The sequence below is a fragment of the Narcine bancroftii genome, chromosome 6 (assembly GCF_036971445.1).
Source record: "Narcine bancroftii isolate sNarBan1 chromosome 6, sNarBan1.hap1, whole genome shotgun sequence".
Taxonomy (NCBI): Eukaryota; Metazoa; Chordata; class Chondrichthyes; order Torpediniformes; family Narcinidae; genus Narcine; species Narcine bancroftii.
The window spans coordinates 77,721,436-77,743,797 of NC_091474.1; the positions used below are offsets into that span (position 1 = coordinate 77,721,436).

Consider the following 22,362-nt stretch of genomic DNA (forward strand, 5'->3'; position numbering starts at 1 on the left):
ATGCTCCAGCCCGAAATGTATCTTTGCTGTATAAAGTGCACTGTTTGACCTGCTGAGTTTCTCCAGCTTTGTGTCTTTCCTTTGCTCACTTAAGGCAGAAAGTGGAAGCACATTTCTTAAAGGCAGAATTCAATAAATTCTTGGTGTAACTGGGTGAGAAGTTACCAAGAGTAGGTGGAGCTTGCAATCAGATCAGAATGGCGGAGCAGGCTTAAGAGATCAAGGCAGTGTGAATAAGGAATGAGGCGAGGAGAAATTGGGAGGGGCTGTAATTGTATGAAATTCTCAACTTTAGAAGGTGAGGTGTATGCAAAGATAACAACATTCAAGAGATATCTGGACAAGCATGAGTCGCCAAACGACATACCATGACTTAGCAAATGGGTTTAGCATGGATAGGTTCTAGGTATTCGGCATAGACACTATGGGCAAAAACACCTGTAGCTGCATTGTTTGACTTTATAACTATTTGGACACTGTGAATCACAAGATCAGGTGGAAAGGTAGACAATTGGCATAGAATCTCTTTTGAAGGCATAGTAGTTGCAAGTGACTGTAGATTTCCTACTTCTATTTCTGATATTCTTTTAACCCAATAATTCTGATTCTTCCACCTATACTCTCACTTGACTGAATTTTCCATTTTTGCCATTATGACGATTCCCCTATCAATTTTAATTCATCTCTGTTGCTCCAGATTTCAGCAAGTTATGTCTTCAATTGCCTCTGGTTGGTGTCAGTTACCAGCCATGGTTTCCAAACTCAGAATTTACCCTGCAATTAGGCAACAGAACAATCTCTGACCCTTAATAGGTCTATGAAACTCAAACAGGAAAAAATATGATGAATGGAGACATAACCCAGATTCCTGGGTTTGAAGGGCCAGTCAGCCAGGTTTACAACTTCAAGGCCACATGCTACTATGGACACGTAACTTTGGTGAACACTTGTGTTTTCTGGCTTACCATGTGCAATTGAGTAACGGATCGGATTTGGGTTGCCCCGGTCTCCATCGTAAGCCACTATTTTAAATATTTCTGAACCCTGAAAGGAAAATTGAAATATGGAGTGAAACACCATGTAGCCTGTAGACGCTGTGATTGCAGCCAAAGCACCAAAATTCCAGAGGAACTCAGCCGGTCTCACGGCATCCATAGGAGGTAATGGTATATAACCAACGTTTCGGGATTGAACCCTTCATCAAGGTATAAGTAGGCACATGCTTGCTTTTTGCTCATACCTTGAAGAAGGGCTCAGGCCTGAAATGTTGGTTGAACACTTTACCACTGATGGATGCTGTGTGACCTGCTAAGTTCCTCCAGCATTTTTGTGTTTTTAAGTTGAAATATGTAACATTGTTTATGAATGCACAGTTTCCTTATTTGCATTGTTAAAATATAAGCTTTTTTTTAACGTTTTGACATTTGGCCTTTGGCTTCCAAGGACTTCCTACAACAGAGGAGTGAAGCACAAAAGTCTGCCCATGCTTTGATTGTAGTAAAAACGCAGAACTGCAGGAGGAACTCAGCAGGTCTCGCAGCGTCCTTAGGAGATAAAGATATGACCTCCAAGAAGGGCTCAGGCCTGAAATATTGGTAATATATTTTTACTTCCTACAGTCGCTGATTGACCAGTTGAGTTCCTCCAATATTTATTCCAATACCCAAGCCTGGGTACGTCCCTGAAATAATTCTCAGAAGATGACTTTCTCCTCTTCATCCCCACTTAACCATGTGGCTGTCATTGACATAAGTGAGCTCCTACAGCCACTGATGCACCGAAGCTAAAGAAATTGCATTGCCCCAAGCAGAGACCTCCTTGCCCAATTGTGACTCTTCCCTATAAATCAGTCACAACTCATAAACTTCTACCAACTTATCTCATTCCTTGATGTTACAATTCAGCTGTACAACAGACCAGATTTCTGAAATTGGCTCATTGAAGAAAAATAAATCTCAGTGGTAACTCAGTTGGAATACGCATGCCTGATTTAGAAAGTTCATATGCCTCTCTGGGACGTCTGGACTGATGATTTGTTGTGGCACTGAGGGAGTGCTGTGCCACCAGAGGTTTTGTCTTGTAGATGAGATACTAATCCATGGCTTGTCTGAAACCTGCTCACTCAGGTAAGCATTGAAGACGCTGCAGGGGAGAAGGTCAATACCTGCCCTCAACCTATAATGTTCTCATCATTGTTTGTGGGATCCTTCTGTGCACAAAGTACTGCTATGTTTTCTAATTACACCTCAAGAGTGTTGCGGGAGCTGTGAAGGGTTCCAGGATGCCCAATTGGATGTGAGGTTCTGTAGAAATGAAAACCCTCATCACACATTTCTATTTAACTGACTCAGAAAAGGACTTTAAAAGCACTTCTCAGCTGACCAAGAGGTTTACTTTTCATGAAATGCTGTGATTATGAAGTGGGAGAACAAATAGAGTAAAAAGATAAGGCACAAAACAAATTTTGCCAGGGATAGTAATTATAATTGAATATGTAATTATGGTGGTGAAGTCTTTCAACCATCCACAGGTCAAGAATGCAATGGAATACTTCCTCGTCTGAGTGCAGCTCCCACCACACCTGAGAAATTCAATCTCATCAAAGTGAAAGCAACCTTCTTGACTGACTTCTCATCCATCGCACTGAAGATTCATTCCTTCTACCCCTGCCTACTGTAGTTGTGGAGAATACCATTGACAGAGCGGACTGCAGTTCCTCACTCAGCCTACTCCAATAGAACTCCCATTCTTTCCCGTCAAGATAGGTACATGGTAATGCCACCACCTGAAGATCTCTCTCCAGGTCAGTTTGGAAATTGATCACCTTTGGGTCTAAATCCTGGTGATAGATTGTACAGATTTGCTTTCTTTACTTCTTTTCTTTCTATAAATTTTAGCAGCAATAAAAAAATTTAAAAATAATATTTCTCTGGGAAAACACTAGAGCCTGTTAAAGAAATTGTTTTCTTTTAGTAGCGCAGCTGCAAGACACGAGAACCAAGGCTGTGCTGTTCTTGAAACTCATGCTCGATGTTTTGAAGATTACAGGTCACGTGAATAGTCGTGAACAGGCTGTAAAAATGGGAAGCTAAACCATATTAAAGAGGCTTGTGACTATCTGCGTATGGGCTTTCTTGCAGAAAGACCCTGTTGTAGGATACAACAGGTCTTTCCATGCAATAGAGCACCTGCTTTGCAAAGCCATTAAAGTGGTTTTACCTGCATTAGTTGTCATAAGCTACTTTATGTTTGATCAAAGTTAATACTGGAACTGAACACACCTCATCAGAAGGACAGCTGTGGTTCAACACGATGACTCACCTTCTCAAGCGCAGTTAGCAATGGCCATTCTGCATCCTGTCAATGTAAGAACAACAATAAGGCAATTGGGGCAACTAATGACTTACAGGCTCTGTGTCTTCATGCACGTATCCAAAATATGGGGTGCCATCAAATACAGGAGGAGTGTCTTGAACATCCACAACATTAATTGTTACCATGGCAGTTGATGAGCAAATCTGATGTTTTCCTTTGTGTTCCCCTCCACCATCCTGTGATAGAAGTACAAACAAATTTGCATTTCCTTGTTGACATTGGTGCAGCATGATCAGTGAAGTGGTTAGCGCAACGCTGTTACAGCGCCAGCAATTGGGACCGAGGTTCGAATCCCACACCATCAATAGGAGTTATTACATTCTCCCCAGTTCTCCCAAGAAGCTCTGGTTTCCTCCCACCATGTGAAACATATTGGGGTTTGTAGGTAAATGGGGTGTAATTGGGTGGCCTGGGCCGAAATGGCCTATTGCTGTGCAATATAAAATAATAAATATAAAATATAAATAAATTGGATATTCCTGGAATTTCATTTTCTCCAATAAGCTGTGAAGTTGTTGACCTACCTTTGCTATAACAGTGATAATATGAACCTTGGACTTCTCGAAGTCTAAAGATGCGCTTGGCTTTATACGAAGAATTCCACTGTATCGGTTAATGGAAAATTTGCTTTTGCGCATGTTCTGGAAGAGTTAAACCAAAGGTGGGAAGAACTTAGAGAAGTTAGCAATGCTAATGGTGAATCTTTGTCTGAATTATGGCAGATTAGAGGCATGTAATATGACATTTCTATTTTATTACATGACAATAAATAGTATCAGATCTGATATGAAAACAGACAAAAAAATCTAAATCAGTCAAAAGCAAGAAGTGCTATTTTTGCAAATAAGATAAGTAAAATTTTAAAAATCCACGACGTTTATGATTATAATATGGTGAAAATAACGAAAACCAAAAAGTGCCTGAAAATGCTCAACAAATCAGACAGCATCTGTTGAGAGAAATGGAGATGACCCTTCAGGTCACATCATCCATAGTATCCGTAACATTTCAGGTCGCCTGAAAAGTTTACTTTGTTTATCTTTCACAGACAATGTCTGATCTGTTGCACACCATTAGCATTTTCTGGTTTTATTTCCTATTTCAGTCCTCTTGTTTATTTTTTTTTATTTTTTATTAGAGGAAACAAAATTGTTAAATTTAAAATGTTTTTTGATGAAGATATTAAGATGGGATCCTACACGTCCATTTACGTAAACATGAAAGAAATTCCAATGTTATTTTGAATAAAGCAAAGTTATCCTTAATTCATCAACATCCAGGGGATAAACATCAACGCCAAGGCAGCACAGTGAGCGCATTAGGTTATAAGATTCTTGTATATCGAAACATGCCGTAAACATCCAAGAATGGAATAGAGGCATGATTAACGTAGCGATTAGCACAACGCCATTACAACACCTGTGACCCAGTTTCTAATTAGGCACTGTCTGTAAGGAGTTTGTATGATCTTCTTGGGTCTGCATGGGTCTCCTCCGGGCGCTCTGGTTTCCTCCCCCCTTAAAAAAAATACAGGGGTTGTAGTTTAATTGGTGTATTTTGGCTGCACAAGCCAGTAACTGTGCTGTATATCTAAATTCAAATCTCTAAAAAAAACATCATTATCATGTTATCTTGATGTGGGAGTTTGGCCAGATTTCCTTTATTAAAAATGCAACTGAACTGTTCATTGGCTTGGATATAAACAATAATCTTAGTTCTCAATAAGGAACCTGCTCTCCATTCCCCCCAAAATTCTCTTAATTGAACTTCCTAGAAAGCGAGATGAGACTGGTAAAACATCACTGAGTCACACAGCATAGAAAAAGGCCCCTCTGCCCCTGAGGTCTGAACCAATCATCATTGGTATCATTGATACCAATTTCATTTTTAAATTTTCTCCACCTTCCAATCAATGGTGCTAGTAACAACGTTGGTATGAGGGAGGAATCGCAGTAATTGGAATAATGTGCAATCGCAGGGAGAATGTGTAAATACGACATGCAAAGCATGTACCTAGGAGCTCGTGGCAGCAGTTCGACAAGCTGCACCACTGTCTCATCTGCTAAATAAATCTTTCTGCCCACACTGGAACTGAAGACCTATCACAAACTTGTTAACTGTTATACTATGGAATTTTTTTTTTTAAATTTAGCCATTTGAGACATCCACCTGAGGGAGAGATACTGAAAATAACAGTGAGGATTCTGATCAGGTTGGCCTCCTTCTATTTTTTTTAAAATTTAATTTAAATTTAAACATCCAGCATGGTAACAGGCCTTTCCAGTCCATGAGCTCGTGTGCCCAAATACCCCAATTAACCTACAACTCCATACATTTTTGGGAGGAAACCAGAGTCCCCAGAGGAAACCCATGCAGACATGGGGGAGAATGTACAAACTCCTTACAGACAGCACTGGATTCAAACCCTGGATGCTGGTGCCATAGCTGCGTTGTGCTGACCGCTACACTAACCATGCTTCCCAATATTAATCTTATGTTAAAGGATCATCAAAGAATCCCATTTTGCACCATCACCGTGATAAAATTTCTCCAAATATCCGAAGTTTTGCTCTTGATGTGTTGAAATGGAAAGGAAGTCCAAAGTGCTAGTTATATCCTATGCCCTCAGGTGAACTAAGCAGTTGTTAGAAAGACCAACCTGCAGAAAGTAGGTGACACTACCTCCAGATCCATTATCTTTGTCCACTGCATAGACTTTGAAGATACTTGCACCGGATGGTGTGTTCTATCCAATCCAAGAACAAAGAAATATTATTTGTCAAGGGCTTTTGCAATAAGTACTCCTCCTTTACTAAATGAGGAATTCAAACTTCAAAACCAACACACCTCGAGGACATTGATGATGTAAGGTGTTTTAATGAACTCTGGGCTTTCATCATTGGCGTCCGTGACAAGTATTCGAACCTTTTCAACAACCTTCAAGAATAAAGGCTTATTTAGAAAGAATGTTAGAATTAAAAGATACTACAAACTCTGTACAATATATTCACTAAAAATCATTAATCAGTGGCAATTATTTTGAGTAAAATGATTATAATCATGAACCCTTCATCAATAAAGAGACTCAATGATCCCATGAATTTTATTGAACTACTATGAGTTGAGAAATGAAACGATACAGTTAAACAGGGGACAGTGTGCGGTGCTTTTCAATTGGAGATTCCGGACAATCACTACTAAATGAATAAAGAGAGATAGAATGTAATGAATTCCAAATTACAAAGGAAAAATATTTGCTAAATGTATTCAGAGAATGAACATGTGTAGATAAACTTGCAGATGACACAAAGATTGGTGGAATTGTTGATAAGGTAGAGGGTGGTCTTAGGCTGCACGGTGATATTGATGTTTTTGGTGAAATGAGCTGAGAACTGGATGCATTTTGGGAGTACTAATGAGGCCAGGACAATTATCATGAATGATAAAGACTCAGGGAATACTGAGACTCAGAGGAACTTGGATGTTCAAGTCCAAAAATCCTCGAAGGTGGCAGTGCAAGTTGATGACAAGGTTAAGAATGCAAAATACTGGAGGGCGGACATTGAAGACAAGGGGAGGGATGTTTAGAGGAGAATTGCAGGATAAATCTTTTACGCAGACAGGTTCTTGGAACCAGAGGTAATGGTGGAAGCAAATATTGATCTCAGCAATTAAGGTATGGGTATAAGTGTGCAGGGAATGGAGAAATGAATCATCTGCAGGCTGAAGAGATTTATTTTAATTTGACATTATGTACAGCACAGAGATCTTGAGCCTTAGGGCATGTTCCTATGCTATAATACAGGTAAATGAAATTAGTATACATGGACGTAAAACTGTATGTGTAGACATTGTGTGTCAAAGGGCCTATTTTTGTGCTGTGTGATTCTTATTGAACAGTGTAACAGGTTCAAGGAGCTATATATACTGATTCTTATTTTCATTTCTTATATTTTCTGTCAGAAATTGTTCACTTTTATAAATGTCACAAATCTTACTTTATTCATGCCATCAGAAATACTGACCAAGACCTCAATTTCATCTTCTTTCTGAAAAAAAAAGTTAAATATTACCAGTCAAAGCCACATATGAATGATGATGAGATGAAAGTCTGCAGTCGCTGGGACTGCAGTAAAAGCCCAGAAATGCTGGCAGGAACTCAGCAGATCTCACAGCGTCCAGAGGAGGCAAAGATATATTACTGATATTTCAGGTCCGAGCCCCTCCTTCAAGGTATAAGTAAAAAGTGGGCAGGCTGGGGGAGAAAGGACAGAGCACAAACCCACAGGAAAAGTGTTAATTTGATATGGGGAGGGTTGGAAAGGAAAAGAGAGAATTGATAGGGGAGAGGGGGTGGCTCTATGAATGCAGAGCTGGAGGAAAGGAGACCGAAGGAAAGGAAAGAGTTGGAAGAAAGAAATAAGGATAGATGGGGTAGGGGGGCTGATGGAAACCAGAGTAGGCAACATTAATGCCATCCAGTTGGAGGGTGCCCAGAGGAACGATGAGGTGCTGTTCCTCCAATTTGCAGGTGGTCTCAGTCTGGTAGTCTGTGAGACCACGGACAGACAGGTCAGCAAGGGAATGGAGAGGGAAATTGAAATGGGTGCCCACTGGGAGATTGTGAAGGTTCTCATCGAAGAGATCTCCCAGTCTGCACCAAGTCTCTCTGATGTGGTAGATCATCGTAATGGGACCTCCGGATGAAATGAAAATCTATTGTCATTTACATCAGTAAAATGTACAGATGCACCAAAATGTTAAATTTAAATTTTTAAGATTTTATTTACAGAAGCCCAATTAAACCCAAATTAACCTACAACCCCTAGATGTTTTTAGAGGAAACCGGAGCACCTGGAGGAAACCCACACAGGTCACAGGGAGAGTGTACAAACTCCTTACAGACAGCACTGGATTTGAACCCCAGTCGCTGGAGCTGTGGCAACATTGCGCTAAACACTATGCTAACTGTCCCTGTCTGACTGCAATAATTCTTACTTGTTGCTGTCATACATGTACATAAGAAAAACCAATTACACGGGCATAAGTTATAATTTTCATTATTCAACATGAGACAGAAAAAGAGATAATAAATAGAAAAGCATAGATATTCACAGTTACAGTTTGTACAAGAAAGAAACAGAATATTTCAATAGTGCAGACAGATCTTTTAGTGGTGCTGGAGTAGGTTATGGTTAAGGTTGGGTAGAATGGGGAAGTAGTGTGGGAATATACCAAAGAAGGAGAAACAAGAAATCTACAGATTCTGGGATCTAGAGCTGGAGAAACTCGGCAGGTCATGTGGCATTAATGGGTAGTCAAAGGCTGTCGATGTTTCTGGCCTGAGCCCTTCGTCAGGAATGTCGACAAAGAAGCAGGTCCCTGAATAAAAAGGAGAGGGGGCGCGAGCAGGAAAGGGAAGGGGGAGGAGCACAAGCTAATAGGTCAGAGATATAGATGGGGGGGGGGCAGAAGAGAAAGAAGCATTAGGAGCAGGAGTTGGCTACATGGTTCGTCGATCCATCTCCACCATTTAATAAGGTGGTAGAGGAATGGGCGGCGAGGTTAGTGGAGTGGTTAGAGCCATGCTGTTGCAGCTCAAGCAACTGGGGTTCTAATCCGGTGCTGGCTGTAAGGAGTTTGTACTTTCTCCCCATGTCTGCATGGGTTTTTCCCAGGGGCTCCAGTTTCCTCCCACCATTTAAAACATGCCATGGTTTAAATTTTCTTTCATTTAGACATACAGTACGGTAACCGGCGATTTCGAACCTTGAACCCATGCCGCCCAATTTACACCCAATTAATCTACACCCCCGGTAAGTTTTGATTGTAGGTTAATTGGGTGTAATTGGGCGGCACAGGCTCATGGCATGGAAAGGCCTGTTATCATGCTATATGTCTAAAATTACATCTGATCTAATTATAACCTTCATTCTCTCAACAATATTTTGCCCCATTGCTTACCATTTATCTATTCAAAAATTACTTCCATGATCCTTTGAAGATGAGATGTGCAAAAATTCATGACAATCCCCAAAATGAGGAAAATCCAATTTTAAGTGACTAGTAAAGGCATAATGGGCCAAATAGCCTCTTTGCTTGTTCAGCGTTTTGATTAAATTCGAGCAATCACCGTAAATGAAAGATCGAGCAGGCGTACCTCTCTGTCAAGCTCTTCCACCAAAGTGACATTTCCAGACTGTGGATCCACTGCGAAATAGTTTTTTGACCCTGGTTCAAATGTCATGCCATATGTGACAGAAGTTCCCTCCAGGTCTGTGCCATTTAAAGTGTACAGATGGGATCCTAAGGTGGGGGGGATCCAAAATCGTGAGTTTATATCATCAGGAAGGCATTACCAAAAACAACGTGCCCATCATTGCCCACATTCTTCTTATTTACTGACCTTAGGCCAATCTTATTAATTCTCTCTTCATTTTGGAAAGTTAAACCAAAGCAAGACTTACCCAGTAAATAACAGGGATGTAGGAGTACAAAAATGAAGAAAGAAAATGGCATGTATGACTTCATTTGACAGGACATTAAGTACATGAGTTGGGACATTTAGGATGTTGGTGTATTGTGTTCATCTATGGTTATAATACCATAGGAAGGACGTGATTCAACTGGAGAAGACATAGAAAAGTTTCCCAAGGGTGTTGCCAGGACTGGAAGGCCTGAGTTATAGAAAGAGACCAGATAGGATTAAAGAGATTTCCCTGGAATGAAGATGGCTGAGGGGTATTGACCTTGTAGAGATTTATAAAATCATGTGGGGCATAGTTAAGGTGGATGGTCACAGTCTTTTCCTCCTGGACAGGGGAGTCTAAAACTAGAGGGCTTGGTTATAAGGTGAGGGGGGGGGGGGGTAAAATTTACAGGGGGTCTGGGGTGTCACACAGAGGATAGTGGGATAGTGGCAGAGGAAGTAGTAGAATTTGGCATAATTACATTTAAAAGACATTCTGGCAAGAACATAGATAATAGGAAAGGTTTAGAGGGATGTGGGCCAATTGCAAGCAATTGAGCCCAGCTCAGGATGGGACCTTGGTCAGCATTGATAAGTAGGGCTGAAGGATCCAATTTCGAACTGTACATCTTAATTGAGATAAACATTCTTCCTGGTATTCAATCAATGTTGCATTAAATCCAAGCCATAAAATCCCTTCTATAATTACAAAAGCTCAAAGCCCTCTATGGGCTGCTCTGGAATATTTGCTGCCATTATATGGGATGACAGGTCATTGCATCATTCCCATTTTCCCACCACTGTACTTCATGCCCAGAAAAGTGGAAGAGTTATGGATCAACCACACTTTCATCTCAAACTCCTGACAAAGAGGATCAAGCATTGCAAAACATACCACTGAGCCCCTAGAAGTATTTCTATCACCTACCAATGGGTGTGTCTTCAGGAATGCTCAGCATGGCCATGTTCCCATTGGTGCTGTCCAGTGCATTGTCGTAGAAATACGGAGCATAATCTGCTTGAACTAGGAGAAATTCAGAATCGTGTTAACTAAGTAATCTCCAAACGAAACACAAGCTTTGGGGACTCTGAAAACAACTTAACACATTAATTTATCATGCAATTGTAACAGTACCACCTAATGAAACAGTGTTCTCCTTCCACAGTGCAAACACACAGACACAAATAGACATAACACACAGACAAACAATACATGAACACAGAACCTATATACATGTCTTATATACATATATTAAAAATATTATTAGTAAGTAGTATAGTGACAGGGAGTTCAGCAGTCATTCAGCTTGTTGCCTGTGGGGAGAAGCTTTTTGTCAGGCCTCAATCCTCTGAAAAGATTATGTAAAGTTGAAATAGGTTATTCAGCCCATCAAATTTGCTCTGCTAGTTAATCATGAGCTGATCCATTTACACACTCAGCCCCACTGCCTGGCCTTCTCCCCCTAACCTTTAATGCCCTGGCCTATCAATCTCTCTCTTAAATATACCCAATAACCTGGCCTCCACAATTGCTTATGGCAACAAATTCCACAGATTTATCACCCGCTGGTTAAAGAAATAACTCCACATCTCGGCTCTAAGCGGACCACCTTCAGTTCTGATGTTGTGCCCTCTTGTCTCAGGAGTGTCCAAAGTTTTAATTTTTAACTTAGACATACAGCACGGTTACAGACCATTTTGGCCCACAAGTCCATGCCGTCCAATTAACCTACATCCCAGTACGTACTCATGGGCTGAAATGGCCTATTACTGAGCAAGGGGGAGGCGGCCCCGGCCTCGGTCGAGTGAGGCAGGCGGAGGCCCCGGTCCGGGCAGAGAGTTGGAGGTGGCGGCTCCAGTCAGGGCACAGGGAGAGCAGCGGCGGCCTCGGCCCCGGTCCGGGCAGTATGGAACGACCTAGGAGGGGAGGCAGACCCCTCCAGCCCGGGTAAGAAACTTGCATAGGAGAAGGCCACTCCGATATAAAACCTACAACCCAAGGACCTCGCTGCCACGTCCCAGCTTGCTTGGCCACGGCACACGAACCATGGGTGTAAAGGGTGGGGCCAGTACTGCGCACACTGCACTCCACCTAAAAGCTCCTTAGCGCAGGCCCGAGGACAGGTCCACGTCCTCCCCCTCCACGTCCTCCCCCTCCACGTCCTCCCCCTCCACGTCCTCCCCCTCCAAGTCATCCCCCTCAAAAGATGCTCACAAACTCAAGCTAGCATGCTGGAACATCAGAACCATGCTAGACAAGGCTGACAGCCACCGACCTGAACGTCGGTCTGCCCTCATTGCACATGAACTCCTCAGACTTGACATCGACATAGCCGCTCTCAGTGAAGTCCGCCTGGCAGATGTAGGCAGCCTCCAAGAACGCGGCGCGGGCTACACACTCTACTGGTCTGGCAAGCCTTTGGATGAACGACGCCTATCTGGTGTAGGCTTCATGGTCAAGAACTCCATTGCCTCCAAACTCGAAAACCTTCTGACAGGCCACTCGGACCGAATCATGTCAATGCGACACCCCCTTCAAAACAAGCGTCGCATCACCCACATCAGTGTCTATGCTCCAACCCTCCAGGCGGAACCAGCAGAAAAGGACAAGTTCTACACTGACCTGCGCAACCTCATCCAACGCACCCCTACAGCCGACAAGGTTGTCATCCTTGGCGACTTCAACGCTCACGTCGGCAAAGGCTCAGAAACCAGGCCAGGAATCCTGGGCAAGCATGGCGTCGGCAAATGCAATGACAATGGGTGCCTCCTGTTGGAGCTCTGCGCAGAACAGCGACTTGTCATTACAAACACCCTTTTTCAGCAGAGGGACAGCCTGAAGACCACCTGGATGCATCCCCGATCCAAACACTGGCACCTCCTGGACTACATCCTGGTGCGAGAAAGTGACAAACGAAATGTGCTCCACACGAGGGTCATGCCCAGCGCGGAATGCCACACTGACCACCAGCTGGTTCGCTGCAAGCTCAACCTTCACTTCAAGCCAAAGCCCAGGAACAGTAAAGCCCCCAGAAAGAGCTTCAATGTTGGAAACCTGCAGTCAGACGAAGTGAGAGGAAACTTCCAGGCAAACCTCAAAGCAAAGCTCGACGATGCAATCCGCCTCAAGGACCGGTCCCCTGAAACCCTCTGGGATCAGCTGAAGACTACCATACTGCAATCCACTGAAGAGGTACTGGGCTTCTCCTCCAGGAAAAACAAGGACTGGTTCGACGAAAACAGCCAGGAAATCCAGGAGCTGCTGGCAAAGAAGCGAGCTGCCCACCAGGCTCACCTTACAAAGCCGTCCTGTCCAGAGAAGAAACAAGCCTTCCGTCGCGCATGCAGCCATCTTCAGCGCAAACTCCGGGAGATCCAAAATGAGTGGTGGACTAGCCTCGCCAAGCGAACCCAGCTCAGCGCGGACATTGGCGACTTCAGGGGTTTCTATGAGGCTCTAAAGGCTGTGTACGGCCCCTCACCCCAAGTCCAAAGCACGCTGCGCAGCTCAGACGGCAAAGTCCTCCTCAGCGACAAGATCTCCATCCTCAATCGATGGTCAGAACACTTCCAATCTCTTTTCAGTGCCAACCGCTCAGTCCAAGATTCCGCCCTGCTCCAGCTCCCTCAACAGTCCCTAAGGCTAGAGCTGGATGAGGTCCTCACCCAGGATGAGACATATAAGGCAATCGAACAACTGAAAAGTGACAAAGCAGCAGGTATGGATGGAATCCCCCCCAGAGCTCTGGAAGGCTGGCGGCAAAACTCTGCATGTCAAACTGCATGAGTTTTTCAAGCTTTGTTGGGACCAAGGAAAACTGCCTCAGAACTTTCATGATGCCATCATCATCACCCTGTACAAAAACAAAGGCGAGGAATCAGACTGCTCAAACTACAGGGGAATCACGCTGCTCTCCATTGCAGCCAAAATCTTCGCTAGGATTCTCCTAAATAGAATAATACCTAGTGTCGCCGAGAATATTCTCCCAGAATCACAGTGCGGCTTTCGCGCAAACAGAAGAACTACTGACAGCTCCAAGAAAATGCAGAGAACAAAACAAAGGACTCTACATCACCTTTGTTGACCTCACCAAAGCCTTCGACACCGTGAGCAGGAAAGGGCTTTGGCAAATACTAGAGCGCATCGGATGCCCCCCGAAGTTCCTCAACATGGTTATCCAACTGCATGAAAACCAACAAGGTCGGGTCAGATACAGCAATGAGCTCTCTGAACCCTTCTCCATTAACAATGGTGTGAAGCAAGGCTGTGTTCTCGCACCAACCCTCTTTTCAATCTTCTTCAGTATGATGCTGAACCAAGCCATGAAAGACCTCAACAATGAAGACGCTGTTTACATCCGGTACCGCACGGATGGCAGACTCTTCAATCTGAGGCGCCTGCAAGCTCACACCAAGACACAAGAGGAACTTGTCCGTGAACTACTCTTTGCAGACGATGCCGCTTTAGTTGCCCATTCAGAGCCAGCTCTTCAGCGCTTGATGTCCTGTTTTGCGTAAACTGCCAAAATGTTTGGCCTGGAAGTCAGCCTGAAGAAAACGGAGGTCCTCCATCAGCCAGCTCCCCACCATGACTACCAGCCCCCCCACATCTCCATCGGGCACACAAAACTCAAAACGGTCAACCAGTTTACCTATCTCGGCTGCACCATTTCATCAGATGCAAGGATCGACAACGAGATAGACAACAGACTCGCCAAGGCAAATAGCACCTTTGGAAGACTACACAAAAGAGTCTGGAAAAACAACCAACTGAAAAACCTCACAAAGATAAGCGTATACAGAGCCGTTGTCATACCCACACTCCTGTTCGGCTCCGAATCATGGGTCCTCTACCGGCATCACCTACGGCTCCTAGAACGCTTCCACCAGCGTTGTCTCCGCTCCATCCTCAACATTCATTGGAGCGCTTTCATCCCTAACGTCGAAGTACTCGAGATGGCAGAGGTTGACAGCATCGAGTCCACGCTGCTGAAGATCCAGCTGCGCTGGGTGGGTCACGTCTCCAGAATGGAGGGCCATCGCCTTCCCAAGATCGTGTTATATGGTGAGCTCTCCACTGGCCACCGTGACAGAGGTGCACCAAAGAAAAGGTACAAGGACTGCCTAAAGAAATCTCTTGGTGCCTGCCACATTGACCACCGCCAGTGGGCTGATATTGCCTCAAACCGTGCATCTTGGCGCCTCACAGTTTGGCGGGCAGCAACCTCCTTTGAAGAAGACCGCAGAGCCCACCTCACTGACAAAAGGCAAAGGAAGAAAAACCCAACACCCAACCCCAACCCACCAATTTTCCCCTGCAACCGCTGCAACCGTGTCTGCCTGTCCCACATCGGACTTGTCAGCCACAAACGAGCCTGCAGCTGACGTGGACATTTACCCCCTCCATAAATCTTCGCCCGTGAAGCCAAGCCAAAGAAAAGAAAAGAATGTCTAAATTAAAAATCAAACGGTTGCCCTCCCTGTGACTTTCCCACCATGGGAAACAACCTTTCTACATCTACTCTGTTGACGTCTTTCAACATTCAATATGTTTATGTCAGATCACCTCCCATTCTCTTAAATTCCATTGAGTACAGGGCAAGAGCTGTCAAATGCTCCTCGTATAACCCTTTCATTCCCAGAATCATCCTTGTGAACCCTCTCCAATGTCAACACATTCTTTCTTATAATGAAGAGCTCAAAATGGCTCGTGATACTCCAAATGAAGTCTCACTACTGCCTCGAAATGAATGCCAGCATTTCATTTGCCTTCTTCACCACCTACAAGTTTACCTTTAGGCTATCCTGGACGAGTTTCACACTATATATATTGAAGAACTAGTTAGCTAGAACAGCATAATAATAAAAATGTTTCATGGTTTTCTCACGCAAGAATGAATGCAAATGTAACGAGGAAAAAATGGTTTCGTTCAACATGATAAGAAGACATCACAATACCAGATTCCAAAAATAAAATCACATTCAATGCTCAAGAAATTTCCCGGTTGATATTATTATTAGTTAATATTATGATATTATGGAAGTCGTTTGGATGACACACTCAATAATTATCCCAAGGATTATTGTGGATTACACTGTATTGGTCATTCTGAGAGGCATTTTTAAATATCTAGGAAACACACACTTACCAAGAGAGGTGTATGTCAAAGTGAAGAGGATGGAATTGTAGCAAATCTCCACATGCTTCATTATAGCACATCAGCGGGGCTGATTTCATTGAAAATAATCTTGATTTTATTCCGGAGGGAGCATTCTGATGGCCCGTGCACTGAATCAGCCTTTGGACAGATGCAAAACCAGCAGCTAAGATTTTAATCGGATGACTCATTGTTCAGAGCAGACGAGAAGCTGTTGTCTTGGGTAAATCCATCACACAACTGACAACACTTAAATCTTGCATTAATGTGATTAGGAATGTTTTCCATTTTTCAATAAACCTAAATAAATGCTTTGGTTCACCACATTATCATCTCAGCACAATGGGCTTTTAGAATCCGTAGCCTTGCTGAATTTTCTCACGTGAACTTTGTTAAGCTATTAATATGGATTTAAAAATATAGTAATGATGGAAGGCAGCACCATGGCAAAGGCAGCAGACCTCCTGACTCATTGCCCCTGTGACCCTTATTCAATCCAGACCTCCACACCTTCTGTTATCTCTGTGTGGAGTTTGCATGCTCTTCCCTGTGAAGGCAAGGGTTTCCTCTCATTTCTCCACTTTCGTCTCAGGGATTCGTAGGTAAATTGGACATAATAAGTGGACACTATAAATTGTCTCTCATGTGCAGATGAGGGTCAGAATTTGGGGGAAGAAAAAAATGGGATCAGGGCAGAATAACAAATTTATTGTCATCTGACTGTACAAGTATAACCTGATGAAACAGGATTCTCCGGTTAGAACCTACAGTGCAGAAAACAGCCCATTCGACCCTTCCAGTCTGTGCCATCGGTTCTCAGTGCAAAACATGGAAACAAACATACACACATAAAGAATAAATAAATATTGTATACTTTATAAAAATAAATAAATATTGTTAATAAATAGTAGAGTCTCAGAGGGTTTGTATGAGCAGTTAATTCAGCATTCTCACTGCCCATGGGAAGAAGCTGTTTCTCAGACTGTTGGTGCTGGTTCTGATCCTCCTGGATGTTGTTCCCTACGGGAGTAGCTGAAAGATGTTGTGTGCAGGGAGGAAGGGGTCATCAACGATTTTGCATGCCCTCTTCAGACAATGATCCCAGTATATCATCTTGAGTGGGGGTGAGGGAGACTCCAGTGGTCCTCTCTGCTGCCTTATGGTCCTATGGATTGACCTCCAATATATTTCTCTGCAGCAACTGTTCATCACTGTGTTCCAGCTGGACAGGGCACTCGAGAGAGGTGACCATATTTTTAAGGGGTAGGGGGTCACTGAAATCTTGAAATAATTGGCAGTTTATTGCGACATTGTTATAATTTCTAGGATAGTTGCAGTCATCAAGAAAATATACAGGGGGAAGGAGTTCAATACATCGAAAACGATCTTATGGAAAAAAACTATTCTCAGATCCAGAGGAAGCAAGGAAATTTGCAGAACAACTACAAAACAAACAGAGAGATGAAGACATGTAATAAGAGTAAAAATGATCACGATTTATATGTATGTGGGTAAAGAGGTATATGTGTGTATATGTATAATGTGCATACATGAATGTATCTGTATTTAGAGGAAAATATAGATAGTATAGACAAGAATTAATAAGGGAAGGAAATGGAATAGAGGGAATAAGGAGGGAATTAAAAGAGTGACCTTTGTTACATATGAAAAGTGAAATCTTTTCTGGGGAGGGCTGGGGGGGAGGAGTTACGGTCACTGCAAAATCAGCTGATGCTTGCGAGTGAATTCGCAAATCCAAATGGAGAGGGGAGATGTGGTTGTCCGACAAGGGATAAAGGACAACTCAGGAGGGGAAGGGGGGATTGGGGCTAAAGAAGTTTTAAATAGGAGAATAAGGAAAATGTTTGATGTTTTAGGAATGTTGTCTTATAAAGGGTTCAAAACAAGAAAACAGAAATGGATAAGAAAGAAAGGTAATGATGGAGAAACGGAAAGGGAAGATAAACAAAGTATAAAATGGCTACGTTGAACTATATGACTTTAAATATTAATGGAATACATAACCAAATTAAAAGGAAGAAACTGCTAAATTTACTGAAAAAAGAAAAAATTGATATAGCATTTGTGCAAGAAACACATTTAACTGAATTGGAGCACAAGAAATTAAAGAGAGATTGGGTAAGACACGTAACAGCAGCATCGTATAATTCAAAAGCAAGAGGAGTAGCTATATTAATTAGTAAAAATGTGCCATTTAAAATAGAAGAGGAAATAATAGATCCAGCAGGGAGATATGTAATGATAAAATGTCAGATATATTCGGAGTTTTGGAATCTACTCAATGTATATTCACCTAACGAAGAAGATCAAAAGTTTATGCAAGATATCTTTTTGAAGATAGCAGATATGCAAGGGAACATATTAATAGGAGGGGATTTCAACCTGAATTTGGATTCAAATATGGACAAAACTGGGAAAAAAATTAACAGAAAGAACAAAGTAACCAAATTTATAATTAAATCGATGGAAGAAATGCAACTTTTGGATATATGGAGGAAACAACACCCAAAGAAAAAGGAGTATTCATATTACTCGGCTAGACATAAAACATACTCAAGAATAGACCTATTTTTGTTATCAGCTCGTATGCAAGATAGAGTAAAAAAAACAGAATATAAAGCTAGAATACTATCGGACCATTCACCCTTAATATTGACAGTAAAGTTAGAGGACATCCCTCCAAGAATGTATAGATGGAGATTAAACCCCATGTTACTTAAAAGGCAGGATTTTAGAGAATTTATTGAAAAACAAATTAAAATGTATTTTGAAATAAATACGAAATCAGTGAAAGATAAGTTTATACTATGGGATGCAATGAAAGCATTCATTAGAGGGCAAATGATAAGTTATGTAACCAAGATGAAGAAGGACTATAATCAGGAAACAGAGCAGTTGGAAAGGGAAATAGTAAATATAGAAAAAGAATTAGCAATGAAGGAAGATACAACTAAAAGAAGAGAATTGGCGGATAAAAAAATAAAATATGAAACACTACAAACATATAAGGTGGAGAAGAATATAATGAAGACAAAACAGAAATATTATGAACTAGGTGAAAAAACGCACAAAATCCTAGCAAGGCAGCTTAAGACAGAACAAGCTAAGAAAATGGTATTGGCATCAAGGAAAAAAGACAAACAAATTACATATAATCCAAAAGAAATTAAGGAAAACTTTAGAGAATTCTATGAACAATTATACCGAACTGAAAACGAAGGGAAAGAAGGGAAAATAGATGAATTTCTAACTAAAATTGAACTACAAAAACTACAAATAGAGGAACAAAATAAATTAACAGAGCCATTTGGAATAGTAGAAATACAAGAGATAATAAAAAAATTACCAAATAATAAGACACCAGGAGAGGATGGATTCCCAATAGAATTTTATAAAACATTTAAAGACTTATTAATTCCGCCCCTCCTGGAAGTAATCAACCAGATTGATAAAACACAAAGCTTACCAGATTCATGTAAAACAGCAATAATTACAGTAATACTAAAGCAAGGGAAAGATCCACTCACACCAGCGTCATATAGACCAATATCTTTACTTAACACAGATTATAAGATAATAGCTAAACTATTAGCAAACAGATTAGCAGAGTATGTACCGAAAATGGTAAATCTAGACCAAACTGGATTTATCAAAAAAAGACGCACAACAGACAATATTTGTAAATTTATTAACTTAATTCATGCAGTAGAGGGGAATAAAGCACCAACAGTAGCAGTTGCTTTAGACGCAGAGAAGGCCTTTGACAGAGTAGAATGGAATTATTTGTTCAAAGTATTGCAAAAATTCAGTTTACCGGAGAAGTATATTAATTGGATTAAAGCATTATATAAGGGACCATTAGCGAAAGTGACAGTAAATGGACATGTATCAAAGCAATTTAACTTAAGCAGGTCAACACGGCAGGGATGCCCACTATCACCTTTATTGTTTGCGTTAGCTATAGAACCACTAGCAGAATTGATAAGAACAGAAAATAATATAAAATGGATAAAAATAAAAGACAAGGAATATAAAATCAGTTTATTTGCGGATGATGTTATAGTATACTTAACAGAACCAGAACTATCAATAAAAGAATTATATAAGAAATTGAAGGAATATGGAGAAGTGTCGGGTTACAAGAACAACGTAAATAAAAGTGAAGCAATGCCTATGAATAATGCGGATTTCTCAAAATTTAAGAAGGAATCACCATTTAGATGGCAAATGCAAGCAATAAGATACCTAGGTGTACAAATAAACAAAAATCTCGGCCAACTATATAAACTCAATTATTATCCACTAATGAAAAAATTACAGGATGATTTAGAGCATTGGAAAGATTTACCACTAACACTAATAGGAAGGATAAACTGTATTAAAATGAACATTTTTCCAAGGATATTATACCTATTTCAGGCATTGCCAATACAACTGACAGAGAAATTCTTCAAGGAGTTAAAGAAAATAATAAGGAAATTTTTATGGAAAGGGGGGAAACCGAGGATAGCACTAGATAAATTAACAGAATGGTATAAACAAGGAGGCTTACAACTGCCAAACTTTAAAAATTATTACAGAACCGCACAATTAAGATACCTATCAGATTTTTATCAAACAATGGAAAAGCCAGATTGGACTAGGTTAGAATTAGATAAAATAGGGGAAAAGATACCTGAACACATATTATATAAATGGGATGAAAAATTGGTACAACATAGAAGTTCTCCAGTATTACATCATCTCCTCAATATTTGGAAGAAGATTCATGTAGAAAGAAATAAAACAAATTATCAATTGCCAAAACTAATATTGACGCAAAACAAGTTACTCCCTTTTACAATAGATAACCTTTCCTTTAGAGAATGGGAGAAAAAAGGGATTAAAAGAATAGAAAATTGTTTTTCAGGAAATAGATTCTTATCCTTTGAACAAATGAAAGATAAATACAATATAACTCAAGATACAGCGCTGGCAGTTGAGATCCTACTTGAAGGATAAATTAGGAAGCAGTTTGAGTTTGCCAGAGGGAAGTAACTTTGAATATGTGATTACAGATACAATGATAATCAAAAGATTTATAACAAATATGTATATTAAACTGCAAGAAAAGGAGAATGAGGAAACAAATGGTAAAACTAAACAAAAATGGGAACAAGATTTAAATATAAAGATAAAAAAGGAAACATGGGAGAAGTTATGCTCTGGAACGATGAGAAATACAATAAATACGAGGTTACGTATGATACAATATAACTGGATACACAGGCTATACATTACACCTCAAAAGTTAAATAAATGGGACCCAACAGTATCTGATAGATGTTTTTGATGTAAAAAAGAAATGGGAACAACAATTCATGCAATCTGGACATGTGAGAAAGTAGAAAAATTTTGGGAAGATCTAAATCAGATATTAAATAAAATAACAGAAAACAATATACCAAAGAATCCAGAGATCTTCCTCCTAAGTAACATAAAAAACAAAGAATTTGGAATTGATTTGGAGGATGCACAAAAAAGATTTGTTAAGATAGCTCTAGACGTAGCAAAAAAATGTATTATGTCAACCTGGAAATTGGAAGATAATTTGAAAATACAACAATGGTATATAGAAATGAATAAATGTATTCCATTAGAAAAAATAACATATAGTTTAAGAAATAATATTGAAATATTCGAACAAATATGGGAGCCTTACATTAAACACAATAGCGAAAACCTACCGGGGACAATCACTACCTAAGTTAACGGAAGGAAAAGGAAATGAAAAGAATGGACTCAGTGGAATTTATGGTGTATTTTTATTGAATGACAACATTGTCTGACTGGTTTAATGTATCCTAGATTTTATACCTTAAATGGACGGGAGGGGGGAGGTAGGGAGGGTGGGATGGGAGGAGGGAGGGGGGGGTGAAAATGGCACCGTATATGTGTGAAAAGGAAAAAATGTGTATCATGGTTAATGCGATTTATGGTGTGAAAAATAAAAAAGAAAAAAAAGAAAAAAAGAAAATATACAGGGAACGCTGCCGTCAGAGGGGCGGCACCAAGGATCCACACCACCCAGCACATGCTCTGTTCTCGCTGGAAAGAGGTATAGGTGCCACAAGCCTCACACAACCAGGTTCATGAACAGCTGCTCCCCCTCCACCATCAGGCTCCTCAACATCAAACTCATTTAAGGACTGTTATTTTGGACATTATTTTTATTGAATATTTATGTTCTGTATTGCAGTCATTTTGTTTGCTCTTCTTTCTTTGTTTACATTTCTCTTTTTTGTATACATTTCTTTCTTCTTGAGTACAGTGTATAGTCATAGGTAAGTAGAAATTCTA

General features: G+C 41.0%; 1 protein-coding gene across 4 annotated transcripts in view; it reads right to left on the reverse strand.

The window, feature by feature from the left end:
• The window catches only part of cdhr1a (cadherin-related family member 1a), a 123,730-nt gene that overhangs the window by 72,499 nt on the left and 28,869 nt on the right, over nt 1-22,362 (reverse strand). For 3 of the 4 annotated variants that reach the window (XM_069885438.1, XM_069885440.1, XM_069885441.1), the window contains exons 2-10: nt 15,994-16,143; nt 10,773-10,868; nt 9,536-9,681; nt 7,374-7,424; nt 6,223-6,312; nt 6,035-6,121; nt 3,900-4,016; nt 3,408-3,551; nt 966-1,044 (exon numbers count right to left, since the gene is read on the reverse strand). In XM_069885438.1, coding sequence (XP_069741539.1) covers nt 966-1,044; nt 3,408-3,551; nt 3,900-4,016; nt 6,035-6,121; nt 6,223-6,312; nt 7,374-7,424; nt 9,536-9,681; nt 10,773-10,868; nt 15,994-16,054 — 871 coding nt within the window. In that variant the 5' untranslated portion in view covers nt 16,055-16,143. The remainder of the gene's footprint in view (nt 1-965; nt 1,045-3,407; nt 3,552-3,899; nt 4,017-6,034; nt 6,122-6,222; nt 6,313-7,373; nt 7,425-9,535; nt 9,682-10,772; nt 10,869-15,993; nt 16,144-22,362) is intronic. The other variant, XM_069885439.1, reaches the window with a different exon arrangement.